Genomic DNA, 27,006 nt, shown 5'->3' with positions numbered 1-27,006 from the left:
GTGTGTGTGTGTGTGTGTTACTCGTCATCAGTGTCGGGGTCGGAGGACAGCGTGTGCTGCGCGTGCGCGTGCAGCCGCGGCGGGAACGGCCCGCGGGTTTGTTGCCTGCAAAAAAAACCCAAAAATTTAATTATTATAAATTAAATTCCCTGTTTATTAGAGCGAAGTATAACGGTTGGTTAAACTTTTTGATTTAGGTTACTAAATGGCCGACTAGTGAACTCGGACATGCAACGCACAAGAAAGAGGAAATACAACATTGTTAATCAAAAGTAATCGCATCCTTACACGATGCATCGCAGACTACACGAATTTTGATAGTTTATCGGTATTCGCGGACGACGGCATGGTGAGGCATATAGAAGCACCGTTTATTTAAGGGGCCCACTGATTAACATTCCGCCGGATGATACCGGCCTGTCAGTTAGAACAAAAAGTTGACAGCTCCGAACAACTGACAGGCCGATATCGTCCAGCGGACTGGTAATCAGTGGGCCCCTTTAGAGGAGTTAAGCATAAAATTAGAGATTCTGGTCTCAAGATATGCCTTTCGGGTGGCGGGGAGTTAAGGCGTTTGAAGATCAACACCTAAAAGAGTATTCATACGCGAGCTATCACTAGGGACGGTAATCATGATAAAGACATTGAAAGGAGAGTGAATGCTGGAAATCGCGTGAATGGGGCACTTAACGCTTTTATGAGCAGCCAAAAAGTGTCGCAAAAAGCACGGTTGGCTGTACATAGAGGGGTGTTGGTGCCTACACTCATGTATGGTAGCGAAAGTTGGGTATGGCAGAAGAGGCATCAGAGCCAAGTGAATGCAGTGGAAATGAGAGCGTTGAGAAGTGTGTGTGGTGTGAGATTACAAGATAGAATTAGGAACAGTGTGATAAGGGAAAAGAGTGGCCTGAACGAAGATGTAGTGACAAAAATTGAGAAAGGTATGTTGAGATGGTTTGGACACGTGGAAAGAATGAGTGAAAGAAGGCTGACAAAGAGAGTGTATAAGGGAGAAGTAGAATAGGGAGTTGGAAGGGGCAGACCTCGGCGGACTTTCTTCGATCAGATCGGGGAAATCCTGAAGAAAGGCCAGGTCAAGAGCACCCTAAACCGGCGAGCGTGTATGAGGAAGATTATGAAAGTAACGGAAGCGGAAGAGGTATGTCAGGATCGTAGCAAATGGAAATCCGTGGTCTCTGCCTACCCCTCCGGGAAATAGGCGTGATTATATGTATGTATGTATGTATGTACATACGCGAGCCGCCGGTAGTGGTTGAGCCACTCCTCTAGTAGTTGGGCCACCAGTAACGGCCGCGGGTGCAGATGCTGTCGCGCACACAGCTGGCCCCCGCCCGTGACGCAGGCGGACAACCAGCGGCGGACTATGTATGTATTATATGTATGTATGTATGTATGTACATACGCGAGCCGCCGGTAGTGGTTGAGCCACTCCTCTAGTAGTTGGGCCACCAGTAACGGCCGCGGGTGCAGATGCTGTCGCGCACACAGCTGGCCCCCGCCCGTGACGCAGGCGGACAACCAGCGGCGGACTATGTATGTATTATATGTATGTATGTATGTATGTACATACGCGAGCCGCCGGTAGTGGTTGAGCCACTCCTCTAGTAGTTGGGCCACCAGTAACGGCCGCGGGTGCAGATGCTGTCGCGCACACAGCTGGCCCCCGCCCGTGACGCAGGCGGACAACCAGCGGCGGACTATGTATGTATTATATGTATGTATGTATGTATGTACATACGCGAGCCGCCGGTAGTGGTTGAGCCACTCCTCTAGTAGTTGGGCCACCAGTAACGGCCGCGGGTGCAGATGCTGTCGCGCACACAGCTGGCCCCCGCCCGTGACGCAGGCGGACAACCAGCGGCGGACTATGTATGTATTATATGTATGTATGTATGTATGTACATACGCGAGCCGCCGGTAGTGGTTGAGCCACTCCTCTAGTAGTTGGGCCACCAGTAACGGCCGCGGGTGCAGATGCTGTCGCGCACACAGCTGGCCCCCGCCCGTGACGCAGGCGGACAACCAGCGGCGGACTATGTATGTATTATATGTATGTATGTATGTATGTACATACGCGAGCCGCCGGTAGTGGTTGAGCCACTCCTCTAGTAGTTGGGCCACCAGTAACGGCCGCGGGTGCAGATGCTGTCGCGCACACAGCTGGCCCCCGCCCGTGACGCAGGCGGACAACCAGCGGCGGACTATGTATGTATTATATGTATGTATGTATGTATGTACATACGCGAGCCGCCGGTAGTGGTTGAGCCACTCCTCTAGTAGTTGGGCCACCAGTAACGGCCGCGGGTGCAGATGCTGTCGCGCACACAGCTGGCCCCCGCCCGTGACGCAGGCGGACAACCAGCGGCGGACTATGTATGTATTATATGTATGTATGTATGTATGTACATACGCGAGCCGCCGGTAGTGGTTGAGCCACTCCTCTAGTAGTTGGGCCACCAGTAACGGCCGCGGGTGCAGATGCTGTCGCGCACACAGCTGGCCCCCGCCCGTGACGCAGGCGGACAACCAGCGGCGGACTATGTATGTATTATATGTATGTATGTATGTATGTACATACGCGAGCCGCCGGTAGTGGTTGAGCCACTCCTCTAGTAGTTGGGCCACCAGTAACGGCCGCGGGTGCAGATGCTGTCGCGCACACAGCTGGCCCCCGCCCGTGACGCAGGCGGACAACCAGCGGCGGACTATGTATGTATTATATGTATGTATGTATGTATGTACATACGCGAGCCGCCGGTAGTGGTTGAGCCACTCCTCTAGTAGTTGGGCCACCAGTAACGGCCGCGGGTGCAGATGCTGTCGCGCACACAGCTGGCCCCCGCCCGTGACGCAGGCGGACAACCAGCGGCGGACTATGTATGTATTATATGTATGTATGTATGTATGTACATACGCGAGCCGCCGGTAGTGGTTGAGCCACTCCTCTAGTAGTTGGGCCACCAGTAACGGCCGCGGGTGCAGATGCTGTCGCGCACACAGCTGGCCCCCGCCCGTGACGCAGGCGGACAACCAGCGGCGGACTATGTATGTATTATATGTATGTATGTATGTATGTACATACGCGAGCCGCCGGTAGTGGTTGAGCCACTCCTCTAGTAGTTGGGCCACCAGTAACGGCCGCGGGTGCAGATGCTGTCGCGCACACAGCTGGCCCCCGCCCGTGACGCAGGCGGACAACCAGCGGCGGACTATGTATGTATTATATGTATGTATGTATGTATGTACATACGCGAGCCGCCGGTAGTGGTTGAGCCACTCCTCTAGTAGTTGGGCCACCAGTAACGGCCGCGGGTGCAGATGCTGTCGCGCACACAGCTGGCCCCCGCCCGTGACGCAGGCGGACAACCAGCGGCGGACTATGTATGTATTATATGTATGTATGTATGTATGTACATACGCGAGCCGCCGGTAGTGGTTGAGCCACTCCTCTAGTAGTTGGGCCACCAGTAACGGCCGCGGGTGCAGATGCTGTCGCGCACACAGCTGGCCCCCGCCCGTGACGCAGGCGGACAACCAGCGGCGGACTATGTATGTATTATATGTATGTATGTATGTATGTACATACGCGAGCCGCCGGTAGTGGTTGAGCCACTCCTCTAGTAGTTGGGCCACCAGTAACGGCCGCGGGTGCAGATGCTGTCGCGCACACAGCTGGCCCCCGCCCGTGACGCAGGCGGACAACCAGCGGCGGACTATGTATGTATTATATGTATGTATGTATGTATGTACATACGCGAGCCGCCGGTAGTGGTTGAGCCACTCCTCTAGTAGTTGGGCCACCAGTAACGGCCGCGGGTGCAGATGCTGTCGCGCACACAGCTGGCCCCCGCCCGTGACGCAGGCGGACAACCAGCGGCGGACTATGTATGTATTATATGTATGTATGTATGTATGTACATACGCGAGCCGCCGGTAGTGGTTGAGCCACTCCTCTAGTAGTTGGGCCACCAGTAACGGCCGCGGGTGCAGATGCTGTCGCGCACACAGCTGGCCCCCGCCCGTGACGCAGGCGGACAACCAGCGGCGGACTATGTATGTATTATATGTATGTATGTATGTATGTACATACGCGAGCCGCCGGTAGTGGTTGAGCCACTCCTCTAGTAGTTGGGCCACCAGTAACGGCCGCGGGTGCAGATGCTGTCGCGCACACAGCTGGCCCCCGCCCGTGACGCAGGCGGACAACCAGCGGCGGACTATGTATGTATTATATGTATGTATGTATGTATGTACATACGCGAGCCGCCGGTAGTGGTTGAGCCACTCCTCTAGTAGTTGGGCCACCAGTAACGGCCGCGGGTGCAGATGCTGTCGCGCACACAGCTGGCCCCCGCCCGTGACGCAGGCGGACAACCAGCGGCGGACTATGTATGTATTATATGTATGTATGTATGTATGTACATACGCGAGCCGCCGGTAGTGGTTGAGCCACTCCTCTAGTAGTTGGGCCACCAGTAACGGCCGCGGGTGCAGATGCTGTCGCGCACACAGCTGGCCCCCGCCCGTGACGCAGGCGGACAACCAGCGGCGGACTATGTATGTATTATATGTATGTATGTATGTATGTACATACGCGAGCCGCCGGTAGTGGTTGAGCCACTCCTCTAGTAGTTGGGCCACCAGTAACGGCCGCGGGTGCAGATGCTGTCGCGCACACAGCTGGCCCCCGCCCGTGACGCAGGCGGACAACCAGCGGCGGACTATGTATGTATTATATGTATGTATGTATGTATGTACATACGCGAGCCGCCGGTAGTGGTTGAGCCACTCCTCTAGTAGTTGGGCCACCAGTAACGGCCGCGGGTGCAGATGCTGTCGCGCACACAGCTGGCCCCCGCCCGTGACGCAGGCGGACAACCAGCGGCGGACTATGTATGTATTATATGTATGTATGTATGTATGTACATACGCGAGCCGCCGGTAGTGGTTGAGCCACTCCTCTAGTAGTTGGGCCACCAGTAACGGCCGCGGGTGCAGATGCTGTCGCGCACACAGCTGGCCCCCGCCCGTGACGCAGGCGGACAACCAGCGGCGGACTATGTATGTATTATATGTATGTATGTATGTATGTACATACGCGAGCCGCCGGTAGTGGTTGAGCCACTCCTCTAGTAGTTGGGCCACCAGTAACGGCCGCGGGTGCAGATGCTGTCGCGCACACAGCTGGCCCCCGCCCGTGACGCAGGCGGACAACCAGCGGCGGACTATGTATGTATTATATGTATGTATGTATGTATGTACATACGCGAGCCGCCGGTAGTGGTTGAGCCACTCCTCTAGTAGTTGGGCCACCAGTAACGGCCGCGGGTGCAGATGCTGTCGCGCACACAGCTGGCCCCCGCCCGTGACGCAGGCGGACAACCAGCGGCGGACTATGCCTTCGGAGTCGCCTATCTGAAATGTATTCATTTTTATATTTTTACAGTATGTTCCGTTCCGTTATACTTTACAGGGATGTTGCGGATGCCGATTTTTTGACATCCGCGGATGCGGATGCGGATTTTTAAAGGCTCACATCCGCGGATGCGGATGTCAAGATAGGTACATAAAAAACGTCAATTATTACATTTTAGTAATTTTTATTTCAAAAAACCGGCCAAGTGCGAGTCGGACTCGCGTTCCAAGGGTTCCGTACATTAAGTCCGACTCACGCTTGACTGCTAATTTCTAATAGGTTTACTGGCTAATGACTAAATTACCTAGCAGTCTAGCACTTACGTCGATGCTAAGACGTTCCTGTACCGACCTGTTCCACATCCGCATCCGCATTAAATCCGCATCGATTTTATGCGGATGCGGATGCGGATGTTGAAAATAATGCGGAAGTTCCGCGGTTGCGGATGCGGATATTCGCAACATCCCTGATCCTTTACCACACTTGCTGAACAAAAGATGAAAAGTGCGTCTATTGATAGCTACGTTCGTGGTTTTCGTAGTATATACAGTTGCAGTGCGCTTATTATCCGACTGAACATCTAGCGACCTTCACCAAGGAGTTTTGGCCGAAGGGTGTCAAGTTTCGGCGGTTCCGCGGCCGGTTCCCCGACACTGCGGGGTTGCGTAATGCATCGCAATCATAATGTGTTTTTTAGTGTTTAGTTATATTTTTATAATATGTATGCTAGTTTTAAGATATTTATGTATGGGCCACTAGTTGCCTGAAATAAACGATTTCATTTCATTTTCATTTTCATTTCATTATTGATGTTATAATGTAGTAACCAACCTCATCTACGGTGAGGAAGTGCACGGGCAGCAGTTTCCCCTCGCAGTCCGTGAGCGGCAGGTAACAACTTTCATCGGTCTCCTCTTGCTCGTCTCTGCGAACACGTTACACATTTTACTCGAAATACCTAAATCGATCCTATGTAGAGCTCATGAATTCAAAATACTCAAATTTACGAAAATACACAGAAGAAAAAGATCAAAAACATATTTTTGCGCTTTAAAAAGAAGTGACTTTAACTAACTTCATAATACAAAATCAGCTTGAGGTTTCACAAATAATTGCTGATTAGAATGCATGACATCTTATCGAATATCTAAATTTTTCCGGTTTAAGCAGTGAACGCTTCTCATAGCATCCATCTTGACATTTTTCTCTTTATGGTTGACTGGTAGACAATGCCATGACATGGTGATAAGTCCGCCATTTGCACCTTTATTAATATGCAATAAAGTTTTAAAAAAATAATAAAATATGGGGTACCTGCAAATGTAGTGGCGTCGACAGTAGGGCTCGATGGGTACGAGCGCCGAGAAGTGTCCCCTGGTGTAGCCCACCGCCAGCGGCGACTTGGAGCACAGCGCCGGCTCCCACAGCAGGGGGAGATATATACCTGTTCCAATTTCAAAACTTCATTCAATATACACTCTATATAAATTTTAAATGGTAACATTGATTGTCCTGAATTGCTCGCTAAGCTCTCCTTCAATACTCCATCTAGGTCTAAAAGATACTTCCCTCCCCTCTCAATTCCATTTTCATCGCGTAATTACAGAAAGAATAGCTTTCTATTACGAGCTGGTAAAAGTCTAAATGAACTATCGAAGGAGCGAGATATTGACGTTTTTAATAGCAACATCACAACTATAAGACGGATTCTGACAGACAGATTAATTAAGTGAGCGAGTCGTATATGCGGTAGCATATTACTGTATCGATAAATGTATATTATTAATAAGTTTTGTTTTCCTAGTTCCGTAGGTACCCATATAAAGAGTATTGTTTTGTATTGTATAGTAACATAATGAGTATTCATATTTAGATAATTAGTGATAACATGTTGTAAAAAATTTAGTACTAACCACCATTTGTTTGTTAACCTGTTGCTGTTGGTGGGAACCTATAATTGGCTTTCTGTTATTTACATATATAACTATTGTACAATTGATAGCTGTTGGTTCTCCGAATAATAAATAAATAAATAAATATCAGTATCAGTATACATGACAAAATGTAACTTTCTCAGCGCAATATCCCTTAAGGTATTGTCTATTTTAAATATGCTGAATGTTGTCAGTGTCACACGTGAAAACAGCTAGATGCATTTTACAACACATCATTATGTGCCGCACTACCGACGGAAACGTAAAACAACTTGTGACCGTTAATCGGGAATACGCTATTCAAGCTCTTGTACGAAGCATCGTAGACTACACGAACTTTAGTGGTATCTCTGTCTTCACGCACGACGGCTTGATGCGGCATATAAGCTAGTAACAAATTCTATCTAAAAATGCAAACCATGCTCGACACCCGCTCCTACCACGCAACGGCCGGGCGAAGAGAGGTCTGTTATGTATGCTACTGTATGCATGTACTTATAATAAGGTGTCAGGGCGAATAAACGTATGTGCGTATCTGAGCAGCATTTGTTTCACTCGTCCCGTTCCGATATCTAACAGTGGCGACGAGGATTGAATTGATTGAATGTTTGTTCAGTATGATTAGATAGTGTTACCAGGGGGGTGTCACTCCGCAGTTTAGGTACATTTGGCCGGCGCGCCCATCGGTCAGGCGTATGGCAGTGGGCTGCCGCTCAGCGTGCACGATAGTCGTGTCACGTGGCGCTCGCGCAAAATTGAAAATATACAATGGCTTCGAAACTTACTTCCGTGAGAATCAGACATACTATCTCCGGATAAAAAATGTATGTTTACATAATCAACGTTTGTAACTCCTACATATTTATCTTAAAAATAATAGATCAGTGGGTATAAAGTCTATTTTTTTTATTCGGTAGACTAAAATGACATTTCATAGTATGACATGATGTTCATACTATGAAATGTCATTTCAGTCTACCGAATAAAAAAATAGACTTTAGGTATAAAAACTTGTCAAGTGATAACCCCGTGCCGACACTCACAGCTCGGTCATAAAACTACGGCGCGCAAAGGAGATTCACGGTTCGTGCGCGGTTATAAGTTTCAATTTTGCTTGCAGGCGGCGATATAGGTGTAATTTTATACCTAAATCCGACTTTTGTGAAGGAGTGAATTTTCTGTACGGTAGTACTATTAGTTATTCTGTGGTGTTACCCTGGAAGCGCGCGTATCCGAGCGCCTCGCCGCGGAAGGAGTTGACGACGTTGACGCCGTACACGACGATGGGCCGCCGCGTGACGTGCGCCAGCGCGAACACGTGCAGCTGGTGCAGCGCCGCGCCGGCCCGCGCCGCCGCCGACACCAGCCGGGACCATTCCGACCGGAGCTGGGATTCCTGGACAACATCATCATCATCATCATCATAATTTAAGAGCATGGCTCTTGTCGGTGGAGTATGCGCCAGTTTTCGCGGTCCTCGGCTAGGTTCTTTAGGTCCCTGTAAGACACGACATTTGGGATACATAGCAGAATGTCCAAGTCGCAAAATGTGCAGGCTACGTAAAATGAGCAAATCGCAAAATGTGCAAATCTCATAATGAGAAGATCGCAAAATGTACAGATCCCATAATGAGCAGATCGCAAAATGTGCAGATCTCATAAAGAGCAGATCGCAAAATGTGCAGATCTCATAATGAGCAGATCGCAAAATGTGCAAGCAGATCGCATAATGAGCAGGTCGCAAAATGTGTAGATTTTGAAATAAAGCTCAGATTCTACAGGTCCAAAAAGCGTAATCGTTGCCAATAAGGCTTCTGTGGGTTACCGAATGTTAAATAATTTTGAAACAAAGCTGCTATCTTTTTTATTATTTTGATACCTTATCGTGACCTTGTTTTATGAGCAAATAATTTATGAGGCAGTGCTTTGAAATATGCCCGTTGGACTTTGTACCATGCAGTTAAACTAGGGACGACACACAAAGCAAACGACATTACGATATGCACCTTTCGCGACCTGCACTTTTTACGATTTGCACATTTGGCGACCTGCGCTTTTTATGATTTGCACATTATGCGGCCTGCACTTTTTACGATTTGCACATTTCGCGACCTGCACTTTGTACGATTTGCACATTTCGCGACCTGCTCGTTTTACGATCTGCACGTTTTACTACCTGCACCTTCTGCGATTTGCACTAGTGCTCATTTTGCGACTTGCACATTCTGCTATGTATCCGACATTTGCCTTTGTTTTTAGTTGTTGTGTGTAGCTTGCTCGTGGTCTTCCTCTTCTTCTAGCTTCGATTTTGCCTTCTAATATAGTTTTAAAGAAAGTGTCGTGTCTTATCAAGTGACCTATCATTCTGCCTCGTCTATTCTCTATGGTCCTCAGTACAACATACAACATACTAGTTTTATATTTTATTTTTTATTAATTATTACCATAACGCATTGTACATTGTACCTCTAACTTTCGCCAGTTGTAAAACAGTTTGTTGGCGATGCGCTCCAACTAAAATAACACAAGTAGGTACCATGTATCCACAACACAGCCGACTTCAATAATAAATCCTATTGTCCTCCTACTGTCGTCCGGTGTGTATCTTTAGGTCCTATACTTCACATAGAATTAGCTATTTCTTTCCTCATTACCAACGGAGAAAAACTATATTTATCAGGTGTAGAACCATATGCCGGAACCACACTTCGCTATGCGTTATTTGTTATGCGCGTTATTCGGCCGCATACGACGAAGTGTGGAGGGTTCATTCGTCTATATTTGCTATATTTGCCCGCATAACGCATAAGCGCGAATAGCAAATACGCCTATCCGTCCACCTGTCGGTTTTTTGACACACTTCAAAGGACACGAATAAGCCGAATATGCGTCTCGACTGCCCACACTTCGTTCACTCATTCACTCGCTTACGATTTTCAAAGTCAAAACGCTTTGGCACACCGGCACCAAGTTTGGCACACCGGCACGAAGTGTGGATGCCGTGTTTGTTGTTCGCTCACATAACAAATATTTGAGCGAATACAGCGTAGTCGCATAACAAATAACGCATAGCGAAGTGTGGTTCCGGCAATACAAAGGTACCTCCGGAGCGTAATGCAGCCGCGCCGCCCCGAGCCTCTCCCAGGCGGCCCAGCGGTCGTAGAAGCGGTCGCCGGCCGCCAGCAGCGACTCCGCGAGCGCCGCGCGCAGGGCGCCGCGCCGGTCGAACACGCCGTACGCGCACTGCGACACCGCGTCCAGCAGGCAGTCGCCGGCCGAGCGGTTCCATAGCGCGTGCAGCCGCGAGCCTGACAAGTCAACATAGATTTATTTTTTTTGCTCTGCTACTACTGGTTGAGTGTGGGGCTACATAGATCCTTATAGTGTGTATGGTACTTATCATAGATACATTATTAGTCATAAGGTAGTATGTAAGTACAGTTGCATACTGATTTTTTAAAAATACAACTATGTGTAAATCTAAAACCAAATTTGTAGTATATTTGTAGTATTTAGTTAAAACTTAGACTTTGTATGTATTTTCATTTATAATGCAGCGTTACTTTAAAAAAAAGGGGAAAGAGAATGTATAATTTTTAAAAAAAGAAAGGGGAAGATGTAATATCTGTGGTACTAGTATCCGAAACAAACGTTTCAGTATAGAACATTTCCGAACGTACTTTTAAAACATTTAGATGTATTGTCAAATAGGTGACCACACCCTCTTTTCCTAGAAGCTTCCCTAACTATCAGTACTTGCTGTAAAAATAACTTAATTAATATTATAATAAAAACATAAGTGTTCCTCAAAACCTGCGTTTCACTAAACTCCAAATACTACATGGCAGTCTTATAACAAACATAAGAGCAACTTAGCTAATAGCTACAAATTGATTTATTTATAGACCTATAGTTCCCTAATCTACAAATTGTATCGAGGACATTAGGTCCAAACACTATAACCGAAGACACATAAACCAGTGTTCTATCTATCATATTATTTAATTTCCGTGTCAAAATATTAAACCTCCGCGTCCTGTCATATACAAAGACTGAAAATGTAGTTTCTCTAATATACGACTATATATCTATACTAAAGGAATCAGGCCCCATCGATACAAATACTGCAGACTATCTAAACTCGGATGAAACTTTGGATGAAATAATCATTACTAAATCACATTGTAAACTCTGTTTAGATATGTAGTCACTCACCGAGCCGCACGCATAACTCGAGACTCCAGTTGATAAGGGGAGGTTCGGCTTCTAAAGTCTGTTGCGCGTCGCGGTCGAGTAGCTCCGAGAACAGTTGCTCTTGAATGGCTACTGGTAGTTCTTCGATCTCTGTAGCATAGAAAATAAAACGAATAGGTTATTATATTTAAGAAATCACGCAGGCAGACCAAAAGAGATGGCGGGATGACCTTGACGCTTTTTGCAGCGACTGGTAGGAATATGCAACAAATCATGATGAGTGGCGGAAGAAAAGGGAGGCCTTTGCCCAGCAGTGGGCCACGAAATAGGCTATAATAAAGAAAAGTGCCATCACAGGTCTTTGCAATTTAACCGTGAAAAAGCTAATAAACAAAGGCACATGTTACGAACTTTTGCTCTTTAATTTTGACACTGACACAGTACTCACGCACGTATCATCAATGTTCGAAGGTATTACGTACTAGTACGTACGAATTGAAGGTATTAAGCGCCAACAGGAGCTAAGATTTAAATATTTTAGGTAAATATACCCGTCTCGCTAACGGAAGCGGCTCCTAAAACTAGTGCGATAAGGACAAGGCGAAAAATCCTGCGTAAAAATATCAAAAATCGAGGTTTTGTACTCGACTGTTTCCTCCTCCAAAACTTAACCAATCGTTATCAAATTTGGAAATCTAAATGATTATGACATTATCTGTGTCGGACCGTTTTGCTTTTTTGACTAATTGATGTCAGTTTTGAATAGCACGCCTCTCATTGCGGCATAGTCAATTAGGCCATTTTGGCCATTTTTGAAGGGCTCTAGCGCCTTAAAAAACAAAAATATCAAAAAAAGCAAAACGGTCCGACACAGATATTGACAATATTAATGTGTTGAAAAAATCATTGCTCTAGCTTCAAAACCCACGGAGGAAACAGTCGAGTACGTTTGTATGGAGAAATGACCACTCCTGTTGGCTCTTAAGTACCCACTACGCTTCAAATTTTGAGCACTATTAGTGTTTAACATAACACCGACCTGCTGGTAACGCGAAAGTGCAGAACTCGTTGAGGTAGCGGCACGGGAAGGCGCCCTTCTTGTACCGGATGGAGGCGGCCACGTGCCGCCGGATCGCCGCCGCTACGTCCGGAGCTGGTAATAAAAACATTCGGCTCTATAACGGTGACATATCATATATACAACAGATAGACAAAGTAATACGTAAAAAAATATTTAATTGTAATTTGTAATATGCTACGACGATAAGAGAACAATTAAGTAATAAATGTAAGATGTAGTTTTAACATTAACACCTGAAATAGACGGTCCGTACATTATTTTACGCGGTAATCGCATTGTCAAGTTTGTTAAACAAGGCAGCAACCTGTGGGGCGCCGTATGATGCAATTCACATATCTATTGCCCAATTTTACGGATCTTTAGTTCTAATTTTTTTTTTTATTTGTTAGTACGCAGTAGGGCTTCCAATACCGGGATCCCGGTATTTCGGGATCCCGGGATCCCGTCTTTTTAAACGCATTTTTCAATACCGGTATTTTTAAAGGCAATACCGGGATCCCGGTATTTAAAAAAATGAGGGAAATGCGCAGTATAACCCCTTTAAATCATTATATTCGGCTATATCAAAAAGCTTACTAAAGGTCAGACGCATCTAGAGTTAGACCAAGAAAAGTCTGCAACGATTTTGATAGCACGCGCAGTGCAAGTGTTATATTAAGCGTCAAACTTCAATGAAATTATGACGTACAAATAATACTTGCACTGCATACTGCGTATGCTATCAAAATCGTTGCAGACTTTACTTGGTCTAACTCTAACTGGTCTCTAGCCCGCATTTTATTATTGAAACAAGATCGTTGCCTAATGCGTCAGATAAATATTTGGTGGTTGGTGGTGGATGAATCCTGAAGTTATGTGAGTGATGAATATGATGATAGTGACATTAAAATTAACATAATTAGTTCTTATAATTTTATCAAAAAATAAAACGAAAGAGCAAAGATAACTGTAATAATGGCAAACCAATTTTGACGGAAATTTGAAAAAATGTTGTCTGGTTGGTTAAGTTGGACTACAAATGTGACTGGTGAGGTGAAGTCAACAAATTGGATAAAATTATTGCCAACCTGGAGTGTAAAATAAAATTATTGCAGATGGCGGCATTGATTGTTTATTGTTGTAATAGCTTTTAGGACATATCTGGTATTCGAGTGAGCCTTTCTAATTCCCCTTTTTAATAAAACTATATATTTTTAAGCGATTCATATCCAATACCGGGATCCCGGGATCCCGGTATTGATGAAGACAGTTTCGGTATTAATACCGGTATTGTGAGAAGTCCGGTATTTGGAAGCCCTAGTACGCAGACGCACATTGATCGAAATAAGAATGAAACACTCAAATAGCTTCCTTCAGTAGCTGTTTTGCGTTACGACAACTTCGACCAAACGATACAATACAATGCTGAACTGAACTGACCGATGTATGAAGGCGAGCGCTTGAGCCCCGGCCCGCCGCCCGAGATCCGGGAGAGCAGCGTCGCCAGGATGTCCTCGCGTTGGAACCTGCGCAAACAGATACTTATTATATTGAGATATATTTCAGTTAGTCATTACTCGTTGAGCCGACGGCAAAAGATCTGGCGTTGACTAATTGTAGGAGGGGATTTGACAGGTTTTTTTAACTTGCGCAGAGGCAAAATTGAACTACCAGATATATTTGTAACAAAACGGAAAGTGTTTAGTCAAATTGGTGACCTATAGTGTTAAGTGCTGATTTTTTTTATTTTTTTTTTTATTTTAATCGATTGCGTGAAGTGAGATCTTAATACAAATTGTTGGCCTGTAGTTGACCCTAAGATGGTGGTGAGAATTATTTATCATCCGGCTATTTACTTCACCATACCATCGGGCACGAGGATCGACATACTCCTAAATTTCGTGTCGTTTTCGATGCAAAGGCGCAAGTAGCCATGAAACTATATCAGATCGATTCCAGGAGTTAAGAGCCAAACTGGCGTCGTGTAAATCGTCAGAGTCCCTACTGGGGGCGAAGTACCTGATGGCCAGGTGCACTAGCGTGTGGCCGGCGTCGAAGGCCGAGGCGCGGTCGAGCAGCGCGGCCTCGGGCGCGGCCAGCGCGCGCGCCGGGTCGCCTTCCACCACGCCTATACAACAACACACACTCTACAACAAGCCCCGGGTACCTGATGGCCAGGTGCACTAGCGTGTGGCCGGCGTCGAAGGCCGAGGCGCGGTCGAGCAGCGCGGCCTCGGGCGCGGCCAGCGCGCGCGCCGGGTCGCCTTCCACCACGCCTATACAACAACACACACTCTACAACAAGCCCCGGGTACCTGATGGCCAGGTGCACTAGCGTGTGGCCGGCGTCGAAGGCCGAGGCGCGGTCGAGCAGCGCGGCCTCGGGCGCGGCCAGCGCGCGCGCCGGGTCGCCTTCCACCACGCCTATACAACAACACACACTCTACAACAAGCCCCGGGTACCTGATGGCCAGGTGCACTAGCGTGTGGCCGGCGTCGAAGGCCGAGGCGCGGTCGAGCAGCGCGGCCTCGGGCGCGGCCAGCGCGCGCGCCGGGTCGCCTTCCACCACGCCTATACAACAACACACACTCTACAACAAGCCCCGGGTACCTGATGGCCAGGTGCACTAGCGTGTGGCCGGCGTCGAAGGCCGAGGCGCGGTCGAGCAGCGCGGCCTCGGGCGCGGCCAGCGCGCGCGCCGGGTCGCCTTCCACCACGCCTATACAACAACACACACTCTACAACAAGCCCCGGGTACCTGATGGCCAGGTGCACTAGCGTGTGGCCGGCGTCGAAGGCCGAGGCGCGGTCGAGCAGCGCGGCCTCGGGCGCGGCCAGCGCGCGCGCCGGGTCGCCTTCCACCACGCCTATACAACAACACACACTCTACAACAAGCCCCGGGTACCTGATGGCCAGGTGCACTAGCGTGTGGCCGGCGTCGAAGGCCGAGGCGCGGTCGAGCAGCGCGGCCTCGGGCGCGGCCAGCGCGCGCGCCGGGTCGCCTTCCACCACGCCTATACAACAACACACACTCTACAACAAGCCCCGGGTACCTGATGGCCAGGTGCACTAGCGTGTGGCCGGCGTCGAAGGCCGAGGCGCGGTCGAGCAGCGCGGCCTCGGGCGCGGCCAGCGCGCGCGCCGGGTCGCCTTCCACCACGCCTATACAACAACACACACTCTACAACAAGCCCCGGGTACCTGATGGCCAGGTGCACTAGCGTGTGGCCGGCGTCGAAGGCCGAGGCGCGGTCGAGCAGCGCGGCCTCGGGCGCGGCCAGCGCGCGCGCCGGGTCGCCTTCCACCACGCCTATACAACAACACACACTCTACAACAAGCCCCGGGTACCTGATGGCCAGGTGCACTAGCGTGTGGCCGGCGTCGAAGGCCGAGGCGCGGTCGAGCAGCGCGGCCTCGGGCGCGGCCAGCGCGCGCGCCGGGTCGCCTTCCACCACGCCTATACAACAACACACACTCTACAACAAGCCCCGGGTACCTGATGGCCAGGTGCACTAGCGTGTGGCCGGCGTCGAAGGCCGAGGCGCGGTCGAGCAGCGCGGCCTCGGGCGCGGCCAGCGCGCGCGCCGGGTCGCCTTCCACCACGCCTATACAACAACACACACTCTACAACAAGCCCCGGGTACCTGATGGCCAGGTGCACTAGCGTGTGGCCGGCGTCGAAGGCCGAGGCGCGGTCGAGCAGCGCGGCCTCGGGCGCGGCCAGCGCGCGCGCCGGGTCGCCTTCCACCACGCCTATACAACAACACACACTCTACAACAAGCCCCGGGTACCTGATGGCCAGGTGCACTAGCGTGTGGCCGGCGTCGAAGGCCGAGGCGCGGTCGAGCAGCGCGGCCTCGGGCGCGGCCAGCGCGCGCGCCGGGTCGCCGCCGGCCGCCAGGTACGCCTCCACGCGGCACACGTCGCCCTCCACCACGCCTACACGACACACGACATACATTAGCGAGAGGGCGCACGAGCGGCCCGCCTTGGACCGAGGACCGGGTGCGAATTTCACCAGTCAAAAAAACCGCCGGTCGGTTTCTGTTGGAATTTAAGAGCGCTCCAACAAGAAAAGTCAAAATAATGCAAAATTGATGATATTCCTCGATGACATTCAGTACTTTAGGGTCATTATTAGAAACAATGAGTGCTTGTTACGGTAAAAGCGTCTTCTTATCTTTAGGAATTACTTTTTAAATATTGGAAAAAGGGCTTATTAAATTAGTAATGATTTTTTTTCTGATGGTTGTTTCCGAAAAACCACGTGAAGCACTAAATTGTGAGCTCGTATTTGTAAATGTTAAGAAGTTTACTCTGGTAAAGCTGGCTATTTTGTATTACTAATACCCTGTACATTAGGAATTACTTTTGATATTTTTCCTAAATACCTTTGAGAAAGAGAAAATCGAAGAAAAACAAACTCAATTTTCTCTCCGAAACAAGTGTCAATTCCTACGAAATTCTACTTAATATCGAAGTTATTTTCATACTCAAGCAATCTGCAGCGTTTGCTCACATTAGTGTTTATGAAATTCTACTATAATTTTTTGGCAATTTTTTGAAAACGACTCTAATATTACCGATGACGCGCGGTCGTGAGCTCAGCTCAGTGCCGCGGCAGAGCTTTTCAACGGCGACGACGAGGTTTTTTATCATTGTGTGTGGCAGGCACCGTGTAAAATGCTATACTGTGTGCGTGACAGTGCGTGTAAACGGCGACTGAGAAACTTTGATCCTAGTACTGTGTATTTGGTTTTATAGTATAGTATGTAACTACCGGACAGCATTAAAGATATTTGAAATGATCTGATATTTTATAGGTACTAAATTAAAAAATGGCTGAATACAAATGCTTTTGATGACATGTCAGAATCAGAATATATAGGTCTGATGATGGAGCTGGGAGGTGGTCACCGGTACCAATGAACCATGTAACTAAACCACTTCGTGTTTGGGCTCGTTTGATTTGTCTCAACAAGATATTTGACACAAGATAGTACTGAGGGTCTGATGATGGAGCTGGAAGGTGGTCACCGGTACCAGTCAACCACGCAACTAAACCACTTCGTGTTTGGGCTCGTTTGATTTGTCTCAACAAGATCTTTAGGTCTCAAAAAGGTCTATTAGTCGGTACATCCGTAAAAAATACATTTTTATTCCGCTTTAATATATTATAACCAGACATAGGAATCCGTGGGGCAAATTCTCTTGACAGGTAGGGACTTTCTATATCGATAAACTCGATTATCGATGCTCGTTCTATATACTAGTGATCACTCAAAGGTTTGCTTGTAAAATAATGTTTTTATTAAAAGTGTAAAAATCAAATAAAATAATAACTCAATTTTCTTCTTCTTTTTTTGAGGTTGAGATAATATTAACTATTTTATAGTGCAATAGGTATTACGCCCTACCTTTATATAACCTAGCGATTATTTAGAATATGCTATGTGTGAATTTTACACTTGTCTTCAAAACAATAGTTACAAAAAACACACACAATGTTGGGCGATTATATAGAACGAGCATCGATAATTGAGTTTATCGATATAGGAAGTCCCTACCTGTCAAGAAAGTTTGCCCCAAGGATTCCTATGTCTGATTATAACCAAATAGTTAATGCCATAAAATGACTAGTAAACTAACTCACCTATGCAAGCTTGTAGCCACAGCCAGTCCGGGTTGTTCCGACGCTTATCATTTGATGATGCGTTTTGGCTGTTACAGATGTCATTAATTCCTGAAATGGTAATATTTTATTAACAACCCGTAAAATTATTACCATAACCCAGAACTTTTTTTATACTAGCGTCTTTCGTTGTTTTTTTATAAAGCAAACGCCAAACGCAATTAGTCTGTACAATAAGTTGTACGGATGGTTCACAGCAGTGTGGACGGTATTGGTACTGGGCTATCACCGCGAAAATCGAAGTTCGGAAATTGCGGGCATTTTTCTCTGTCACTCTAATTACGCCTTCATTGGAGTAAAAGAGAAGGATCCCCGCAATAGGCTACATGACTAATTTTCATTTATGGTATCAATCGATCGGGGTTGTTTTTAGGATCAAATGTCTATATGGGACCCGTTGCATTAAAGTAACACAAAAGTCAGAAATTGTAGTCAAAGTCCGACAGTCGCACTTCACTCGCGAAACGCTTCATACAAAACGATAAAGGGCCGTGACGTCAAGGTCTCCGGGAGCCCATCTTGTAGTATGGACAAAACAAGAAAATTGCGTTTTGGTCGGTGAAATATTGCGTTTATGTATATAGTTGCTATACAATATTTTTTTGGATGAAATGTAAGGAATCGAATGGTACCCTTACTTTTATCGTTTTTGGAAGTTAAAAAAAACTTAAATTTTGAAAATTTTAGGTCCCGTATTTTTGTAATTTTTCAATATTTTGTTTTGATATCAACGTTATTGTGATAAATTGTTTGGCAGTTCATTAAATCTCTTTAAGAGGACTGTATATTCTCTATTAAAATAAGGGTGTAATGTTGTAAGTATAGTAGGCAGTGGTTTTTTGAGTATCTTCTCTTGTTCACTCATTTGTTATGTACAACTATAAGGTTACACTTTTTTTTTTTTTATTGTACCTCGATACAATTTGTAGATTAGGGAACTATAGGTCTATAAATAAATCAATTTGTAGCTATTAGCTAAGTTGCTCTTATGTTTATTATAAGACTGTTTGTTTCTCAATAAAAAAAAAATTGCTCGTTTGCTATTTATTTAACTAGATTTTGTTATAAAATTCAACATGTGTCATCATCCCTATTTGCGTCAGTCTGTTTTGTTGGTACCGACCTAGAGGCGCCGGCTTGGGCTCGGGCGGCGCGGGCGCGGGCGCGGGCGCGGCGGGCGCGCCGCACATCGCGCACTTGAGCGAACGCGGCCAATTCTCGTATGTACATGTCTGAAATAGTACAAAATATACAGGGTGCTTCCTGAAACAGGAGCAATAAATTAAACTGTAGGCTGTACTCCTCAAACTGACCAACATATGTTCAGCAACTTTTGAAAATAACTCACGTTTTGATTTTTATTACACTTTAATGTTTATTCTAAGACGCAATGTATTGCAAATTTTGTTATGTTTAAAGCGTGACAAGCAACGTCAAATACACTGATGTTAGCGTACATTGAAGGCAATATTTATTTTGTATGAAAAAGAGGAATAAAGAATTCATAATTTTTAAAAGTTGCTGAACAAATGTTGGTCAGTTTGAGGAGTACAGCCTTTAGTTTAATTTATTGCTCCTGTTACAGGAAGCACCCTGTATAACAAATAACATAACATAAAATAACATGTTGGAGAAGGTTCAACGTAGTTTCACCAAAAAACCGAAGAAACTCAAAAACATGTCCTATGAAGAAAGACTACACTTCCTAAAGCTCACAACCTTGAAGGAGCGTAGAGAGCGTGGAGATCTGATCGAGACATATAAAATACTAACCCGACACTATGATCTCAAAGACTTCCATAAGATGCTAGAACGTAATAATAACAACCGTCTGAGAGGTCATCAGTATAAGCTGGTGTCTCGCAGGTCCTACAATAATCCTCATAGACACTTCTTTAGCAACAGAGTGGTCAAAGCTTGGAACAAACTCCCAGAAGACGTAGTATCGGCCCAAAGTGTCAATGAGTTCAAGAACAAATTAGATAAGCACAACGCAAATTCTACTCAGCACAGAAAACTCTGTTGATGGCTCTGGATACAGGCATTATCAGTTATTTCAACTGCCTGCCTGCTTTATAAATAATAATAAATAGCACAACACACACAAATAGTAGGAAGGTAGTACTGAATATTCTGTGTAAATGTGTTGTACATATAGGAGTAACGACAAAGACACAAAATAAAAGATCGGCCAAGAGATAAGACTTCAGAGCGTACCGGCCTGTTTCATGTCATGTCTATACATGACTATGACGTGCTTGTGAGTTCGGCCTGTCTTTACGGTTCTCCTGATATCAATAGGTAATATCTGGGAGACCGAGCTTTGCTCGAAAAACATATAAAAACACAAAAATGCGTGTTTTCCCAGGAACCTAGCTAAATCGATTTTTCACCCCAGAAAACCCCCATATAACAAATTTCATCAAAATCGTTTGAGCCGTTTCGGAGATCCCCGAAATATATAATAAATAAATAATAAATAAATAAATATTATAGGACATTATTACACAAATTGACTAAGCCCCACGGTAAGCTCAAGAAAGCTTGTAAAGAAGAATTGCTCATTTTAAGGTATAAGATTCAGATTCATATATTTACCGGGCAAGGCCAATTTTAAGGTTCAGATTCATATATTTACCGGGCAAGGCCACTTGGCCTGACAGGAGGCGCCGGCCTGCCCGACCGGAGATGCGATCCTGAGGGGCTTCAGGCGCTCCGCTACTGCATCAGCCTCTGAATTCAAATAAAAACAAATTTATCCTAATCTAAATCTAAACCAAATAATGCAATGCAGTGGTACAACTCCAGATGTTTTAAGACAACATGTCAGAGGCGTACAATAAATTAAATAAAAAAGCGTCGGACTCGCCCATGAAGGGTTCCGTATTTAGGGGATTTAATAATATAAGCCTTTTATTCAGACTAGTATTTTACAATTTAAGAGTTTAACTATTATTGAACACAATTTATCAAATTACTAATTAAAACTATTTCAGACAACATCGGTTTGGTCTGTATGCCGTTTGGCAAAGGCCTCTTCCATCCCTTTCCACTTTTCCCTGTCTCTCGCTAGTCTGGTCCAATGTCTCCCTGTCTGGGGATTTATGACGTATTAAAAAAAACTACTTATTAGATCTCGTTCAAACCAATTTTCGGTGGAAGTTTACATGGTAATGTACATCATATTTTTTTTTTAGTTTTATCATTCTCTTATTTTAGAAGTTACAGAGGGGGGGACACATTTTACCACTTTGGAAGTGTCTCTCGCGCAAACTATTCAGTTTAGAAAAAAATGATATTAGAAATCTCAATATCATTTTTGAAGACCTATCCATAGATACCCCACACGTATGGGTTTTAAGAAAAATTTTTTTTTGAGTTTCAGTTCCAAGTATGGGGAACCCCCAAAATTTATTGTTTTTTTTTTTCTATTTTTGTGTGAAAATCTTAATGCGGTTCACAGAATACATCTACTTACCAAGTTTCAACAGTATAGGTCTTATAGTTTCGGAAAAAAGTGGCTGTGACATACGGACGGACAGACAGACAGGCGTGACGAATCCATAAGGGTTCCGTTTTTTGCCATTTGGCTACGGAACCCTAAAAAGTACGATTTTATACCTTATGGGTCCATAAGGTCATTCGTTTGTGATATAGCTTACCTGAGTCGTGCGGCAGCGCCCGCGCGCCGTCCTGCAGCCTGAGAATATCTTCGCCCAGTAGCGGCTTGCTCGTGCGGCACATCGTACACTGGAATTAAGTCGAATACTTCCTAAACACAGTCTAGTTTTTCTTAATCTTAATATGTCTGCTGCTATATTGGGCTGGTCATCCATCAGTTAGTACAGTATTCGAAAAAGAATAAATAAAACAATATACCCATAGAAATTAGCGGCACCATATCATGTATGTACGAATCAGCCTATTTTTTTGCGATTTCGGCATTGGTCCCATAATAAAAGTTGTTTTGTATGACCACTGTGACCTATTACGCAGAGTATGGCTGGTGGTTAAAGTTAAAATAACCTATAAAGGACCTAAGTATAAGTCACATTAAATATAACTAATATGTAAAAGTTATAGTATAAGTAATAAGCAAACTGTGATATTGTAAACTACCTATTTTGCTACACCGTTGTCATGTATATAACATACTGGTATCAGTGGTATCTCTATGTTCTAATCTTACCTTCCTAGCGACCGGGAAGTTCTCCATAGGTGCATGTCTCGCATTGCCACTTGCGCAAGCGCAGGGCGCAGCGCTCACCTGCGACATGTTACAACAAGCACCCACCTTCCTGGAGAGCGGGAAGTTCTCATAGGTGCATGTCTCGCATTGCCACTTGCCGCCGGAGCCGCCTGTGCTCGTAGGCGCGGGGGCAGTGCTCTCTGTCACCTGCCAACAAAAAATCCTTGATAAATATTGTTGTTGTATTGTTAAAATCCTTGTTATGTACAGAAGACAGCAGGGCGGTCTGTAGATACATCACTTGTATAGCAAACTCAACTACTGACTGTATTACATTGAGAAAATGATAGTAGTAGCCATGAAGACCCCATGTTCTTTTCTCACTCTCACTGAGCGTAAGCGGCAAGATGGAAATGCGTGCTCGGGACCTCGGATATCATGTTTTTGAATTTTAATTTGTTGTAAGTAATCAATGAGTTGTCTCAAAAATAAAATTGCGCATTTTTAGAAGCGATTTTAAACATAAAACACTAGTAAAAGGTAAATAAATTGCAGATTAATATTAAAGGACTGCGGGGATGAGGTGGCTCCAGGCTGCACAGAACCGTGACGAATGGCGTAACATGAAGGAGGCCTACATCCGAAGGGTAGAAAAGGGCTAAAGAGAGAGAATATTAAAACACTATTTTTATAGTAGTAAAATATTCCACTTAACATTTGTTGCTCTTAGTAGAGTAGGTGATTCTGCAAGAGATAAACAATTGTATGACCTCTGTAACGCCCACACCTATCAGCACGGCTAGCACATGATGGGCGCGACAGTCGACAGGCGAGAAAATGCCGCGACATAGAGCTCTCTCGCGAATCGGTAGCATAAGAGCCGCGCGACAACCCGCTGTCTCGCGGACAAATGTCAAAGCGACATAATTTTGTCGTTTGACAGTTCCACGCGGGATACTCTCGAAAATCGTAGCACGAGTGTACTATGGGAGACAAAATGTCCCGCGTTTGAACGTCAAAATGAGAGAAATTGTCTTCGAGGCTAGAGGGTCGCGACTAGGGTTTGCTCCCGGTACTGAGTTTGGCGACAAGCGCATTTGGTCGAAGTTTTGTTGACTTTTGTTCTAAAAGAAAGATAATTTTCCATATTTTATATTTATTTCATACTACAACACTTTTTTGTTTAAGTATAATTTGAATCTTGAGTTTCATGATCATGCCATTAATATCAAAATTATTATATTTTTTCACAATGACTTGTTTGTTCTCTTAAGTTAAACGAAAATCCGACAGAAAAAAATCTAAGCCTAAGATTGTACGATCACGACCACATCAACAAAGCAAACCTTTGGTGCCGAATTGACTGGGGGATAATTAATAGAAACATAAATAATTGATACAAAAATATTACATTGCTAATCCGGGAAACAATTACGTGCTATCAATCAGTGCTAACCCGTTATATTTACACGCGTATTTTTACATGCAATTATTGTTGACAACCTGTATTATGTCGCTCCTTAGGTGTTTCCATTCATTGTGGGATATAAACAACACAATCCCGACCTGAATATTGCGATCAACCTCACTTATAATAAGTAAATGCAAAAGTAAATCTGTACCTATGTACAGTCAGCAGCAATAGTTGCTAAGCGGGCGAGGTGTTCAAAATGATCTTGACGCGACTTTATTGTTAAGAGAATAAGAGCGCGTCAAGGTAATTTTGAACACCTCGCCCGCTTAGCAACTATTGCTGCTGACTATATGTTACCTCTTGACGCTTAATCCGCCGAACCGATTTAGACGAAATTTTGTGAAAAAACATTCCACAAAGAATGCAAATAATGAATCTGGCAGCTCAACTCAAACTCCACCTCACAGAAGACCACAGCCGTAATACTTACTTTGTAGTGTACGAGTTGGTACTAGCCTAATCCTTAAGTTACGATTCCCACCGACCGGCTGGAGTTGGGCCGCGCCGGAATGCTTTTTCAGTGTACCTATCTACATAATGTGTGGCAGAAGCGATAGAATCCGTCCGGAGCCATCCGATCCGCAAGCAGCCGACCGGCTTTGGGCATACAAATGTGAAATGCGCTCCGACTCCGACGAATCGTACTTAAATCTGAGTACCTATCTCAAAAAGGTCAAAGTAAATAAAATCATTTAAAGTTTTTGGTAGTATTTATTTAAAAGTCACATTATTTGAGAAGTGTTATCAACACTCGACTGTCCTTGCACGGAGTAGGTTCCCAACTTGAGCCCTTCTATGTCCTCCGTGATGGCAGGAGGGCTGCGGTTAGCAGCAGCATGCTTAGGTGTAGAGAATACCTCCGTGTTTGATGATAGGCTTGTGCATGATTGTCATTCAATCTATCTTCGAAGCCAGCAATGCAGCGGCTAGCCAGCCATAAGGGAGATATGTCGGGGATTAATTAGCATAAGATATTTAGTCTGTAAATAAGATTTAAAAGGAATGTAATTTTTTTGCAAAAGACAACGGAAAAGAGCTTTATGAAGATTGAATTGTGTACGTAAGTACTTACAACTTGACTTCTTCGTAAAGATGGTATTTTGTTAGCCAAAACTTTTAACAAAACGCCAATTATTCGTAAGGAGTTGTATTTTAATGATTAGGTAGGTAATCTTTAGATAATTATAATAATATATTCCAACTTGTAACGACAAAGCGAATCAAATTTTGATTGACAGTATTGACACTGACATTTTCGACTTAAAAATAATATTTGCTATTTCTTATTCTTCATACTGCGAGAAAGAGACAAAGTTATCGTGACTAGGGACGCTCCGTTTCTAAGGCTGACTATTCATTACTTATCCGATTATTATTTTACCGATTCAGTGTTGCCACGAATGAAAAGTTTGTTCCATGTATAAATGGCCACATTGGCTAAGTCGCGCGCGGGATGGCTCTCTCTCGTGGAACTCTTTTCTCGATGTGCGAACTCATGCTGCCAAAATCGAGGAATTGACAGATAGAGATAGAAATTTGTGACGGGCGACTGCCGTCTCTCGCGGCGCGAGCTATCCCGCGGGTAATCATGTGCTAGCCGTGCTGACTTGTGTTGATTACTCAGTGCAACAAGTAAACAAGTAAAAAAAATTACCTGACTACAGGTTTTCTATGTAATTTCTTACAAAGCTGGAGGTTGTAGGTTTGAAATTTGAATGTCAGGCAGGGCATTTATTTATATGTTTATAACAAAAAATTCTCTGTGAGTTTTGGATCTATTCTAGGTATTTATCTGTATCTGTCTGTCATACATAAATGTATAAATAACTTATATATACATATTATTATCTAGATCCACAACAAAAGTTATTTTATTGAGCTTACTGTGGGACTTCATCAAATTCAGTTTAGTAAACTTGATACTACATATTAATGGTGTTATTCATAAACGCGTTACTGGCCTGAATTAGCTATAAATTATTTGTCTATATCTGTCATTTAGTGTAGTAGTTCGTGTAATCTGTCACATAATTTAACATAATCAGGCCCGTAAAGTTTTATGAATAAGGCAGTAAGAATACAAACATTCCCACCCAAATACATACATACCATACCCAAAATGGTTTGTCATAGTTTAATAAAAGTTTAGCTCAGTTGTTTTTGTCACTTGCAGCAAAATTGGACTCATTTTCATTCATGATCGAACTTATAAAAGAATAAGGACATTCTATATTAGTGTAAAATAATGGCAGACAACTATTTAAAAGTAAATAAAACAGTAATACAGTTGAGTTCACAAACATCTTTACAAGCCAACATTCCAAATATATTTACATTTGACACACCTCTAAAACACTGACAATAAGGATGTGTGCATTGAGTTATGATTATTATAGAGAAGAAATCAATGAAATTGTGAAATTGTCACAATCACAACCTGTACAATGAAATTCATTCTACATCTGCATCAAAGCAAAATTTGGAACAAATATGGAGCATAGCCATTTACTCTTAGGAGGGAAATAAGATTGTTGCCCTGACCTGCGGTGATTGTGGTGGAGTGTTGGTGGAGGCATCCAACGCGCACTGCGCGCCCTCGGGCTCGGCGCCAGCGCCGGGCTCCGCGGCCGCCTCGCGCCCCGCAGCGCTCATGGCGCCGCGCAGTACTTCTCCTACGCCCCCAGTTAAGAGGCCAGCATCATCCGCTCGACGTCGACGCTTCACGCCACCGTCACCTATTCACCATGTAGCGACACCCCCACTCTGCGAACAGATATGGCCACTCACGATGCGCACTTGAAGCCCTAAGTAGCTTCTTACACGCGCGATTTTCACCTCGCCAATTTCTTATTGGACATTTTGACAGTTCACTAAATAGCATTTATGTGAGCTTTAATATTAATAGAACGCGATATGCGACTTGGCAACAGTCATTTGCATGTTTTTGGCGTCGTTACACAATATAAGTATTCAAGCATCGATGGCATAAGGTCAAGAACGAGGCAATAATCCGAGCGTAGAG

The 27,006-nt window shown here is 45.1% G+C and overlaps 1 protein-coding gene and 1 long non-coding RNA gene across 2 annotated transcripts; one reads left to right on the top strand and one right to left on the bottom strand.

The window, feature by feature from the left end:
• On the bottom strand, nt 1-27,006 carry LOC134657550 (ubiquitin thioesterase trabid). The gene is made up of 16 exons (XM_063513125.1): nt 26,526-27,006; nt 22,616-22,717; nt 21,984-22,071; nt 20,960-21,054; nt 19,445-19,553; nt 18,283-18,372; nt 16,421-16,568; nt 14,066-14,151; nt 12,605-12,718; nt 11,587-11,715; nt 10,474-10,679; nt 8,587-8,767; nt 6,752-6,881; nt 6,269-6,362; nt 5,288-5,436; nt 1-105 (listed from the first exon to the last, which is right to left on the bottom strand). The coding sequence occupies exons 1-16, from the start codon at nt 26,634-26,636 to the stop codon at nt 18-20; spliced, it is 1,920 nt and encodes a 639-aa protein (XP_063369195.1). The 5' UTR covers nt 26,637-27,006; the 3' UTR covers nt 1-17.
• LOC134657601 (uncharacterized) lies at nt 620-884 on the top strand. Its single transcript, XR_010097631.1, has 2 exons — nt 620-673; nt 714-884. It is a non-coding gene; the product is annotated as an uncharacterized LOC134657601 (long non-coding RNA).

This window comes from Cydia amplana, chromosome 20, assembly GCF_948474715.1.
Source record: "Cydia amplana chromosome 20, ilCydAmpl1.1, whole genome shotgun sequence".
Lineage (NCBI taxonomy): Eukaryota > Metazoa > Arthropoda > Insecta > Lepidoptera > Tortricidae > Cydia > Cydia amplana.
Note: the sequence above shows the minus strand (reverse complement) of the source record. Positions and strands in the feature narration are given on the sequence as shown.

What these genes read in the sequence shown, in the direction of transcription:
- LOC134657550 (XM_063513125.1), bottom strand. Translation starts at nt 26,636, where the DNA reads ATGAGCGCTGCGGGGCGCGAGGCGGCCGCGGAGCCCGGCGCTGGCGCC. An exon ending in GGCGCTGCCGCACGACTCAG is followed by an intron (nt 21,055 to 21,983) that starts GTAAGCTATATC and finishes ATTTGAATTCAG; the next exon opens with AGGCTGATGCAGTAGCGGAG. An exon ending in CGACGCCACTACATTTGCAG is followed by an intron (nt 6,363 to 6,751) that starts GTACCCCATATT and finishes ACGTGTTCGCAG; the next exon opens with AGACGAGCAAGAGGAGACCG.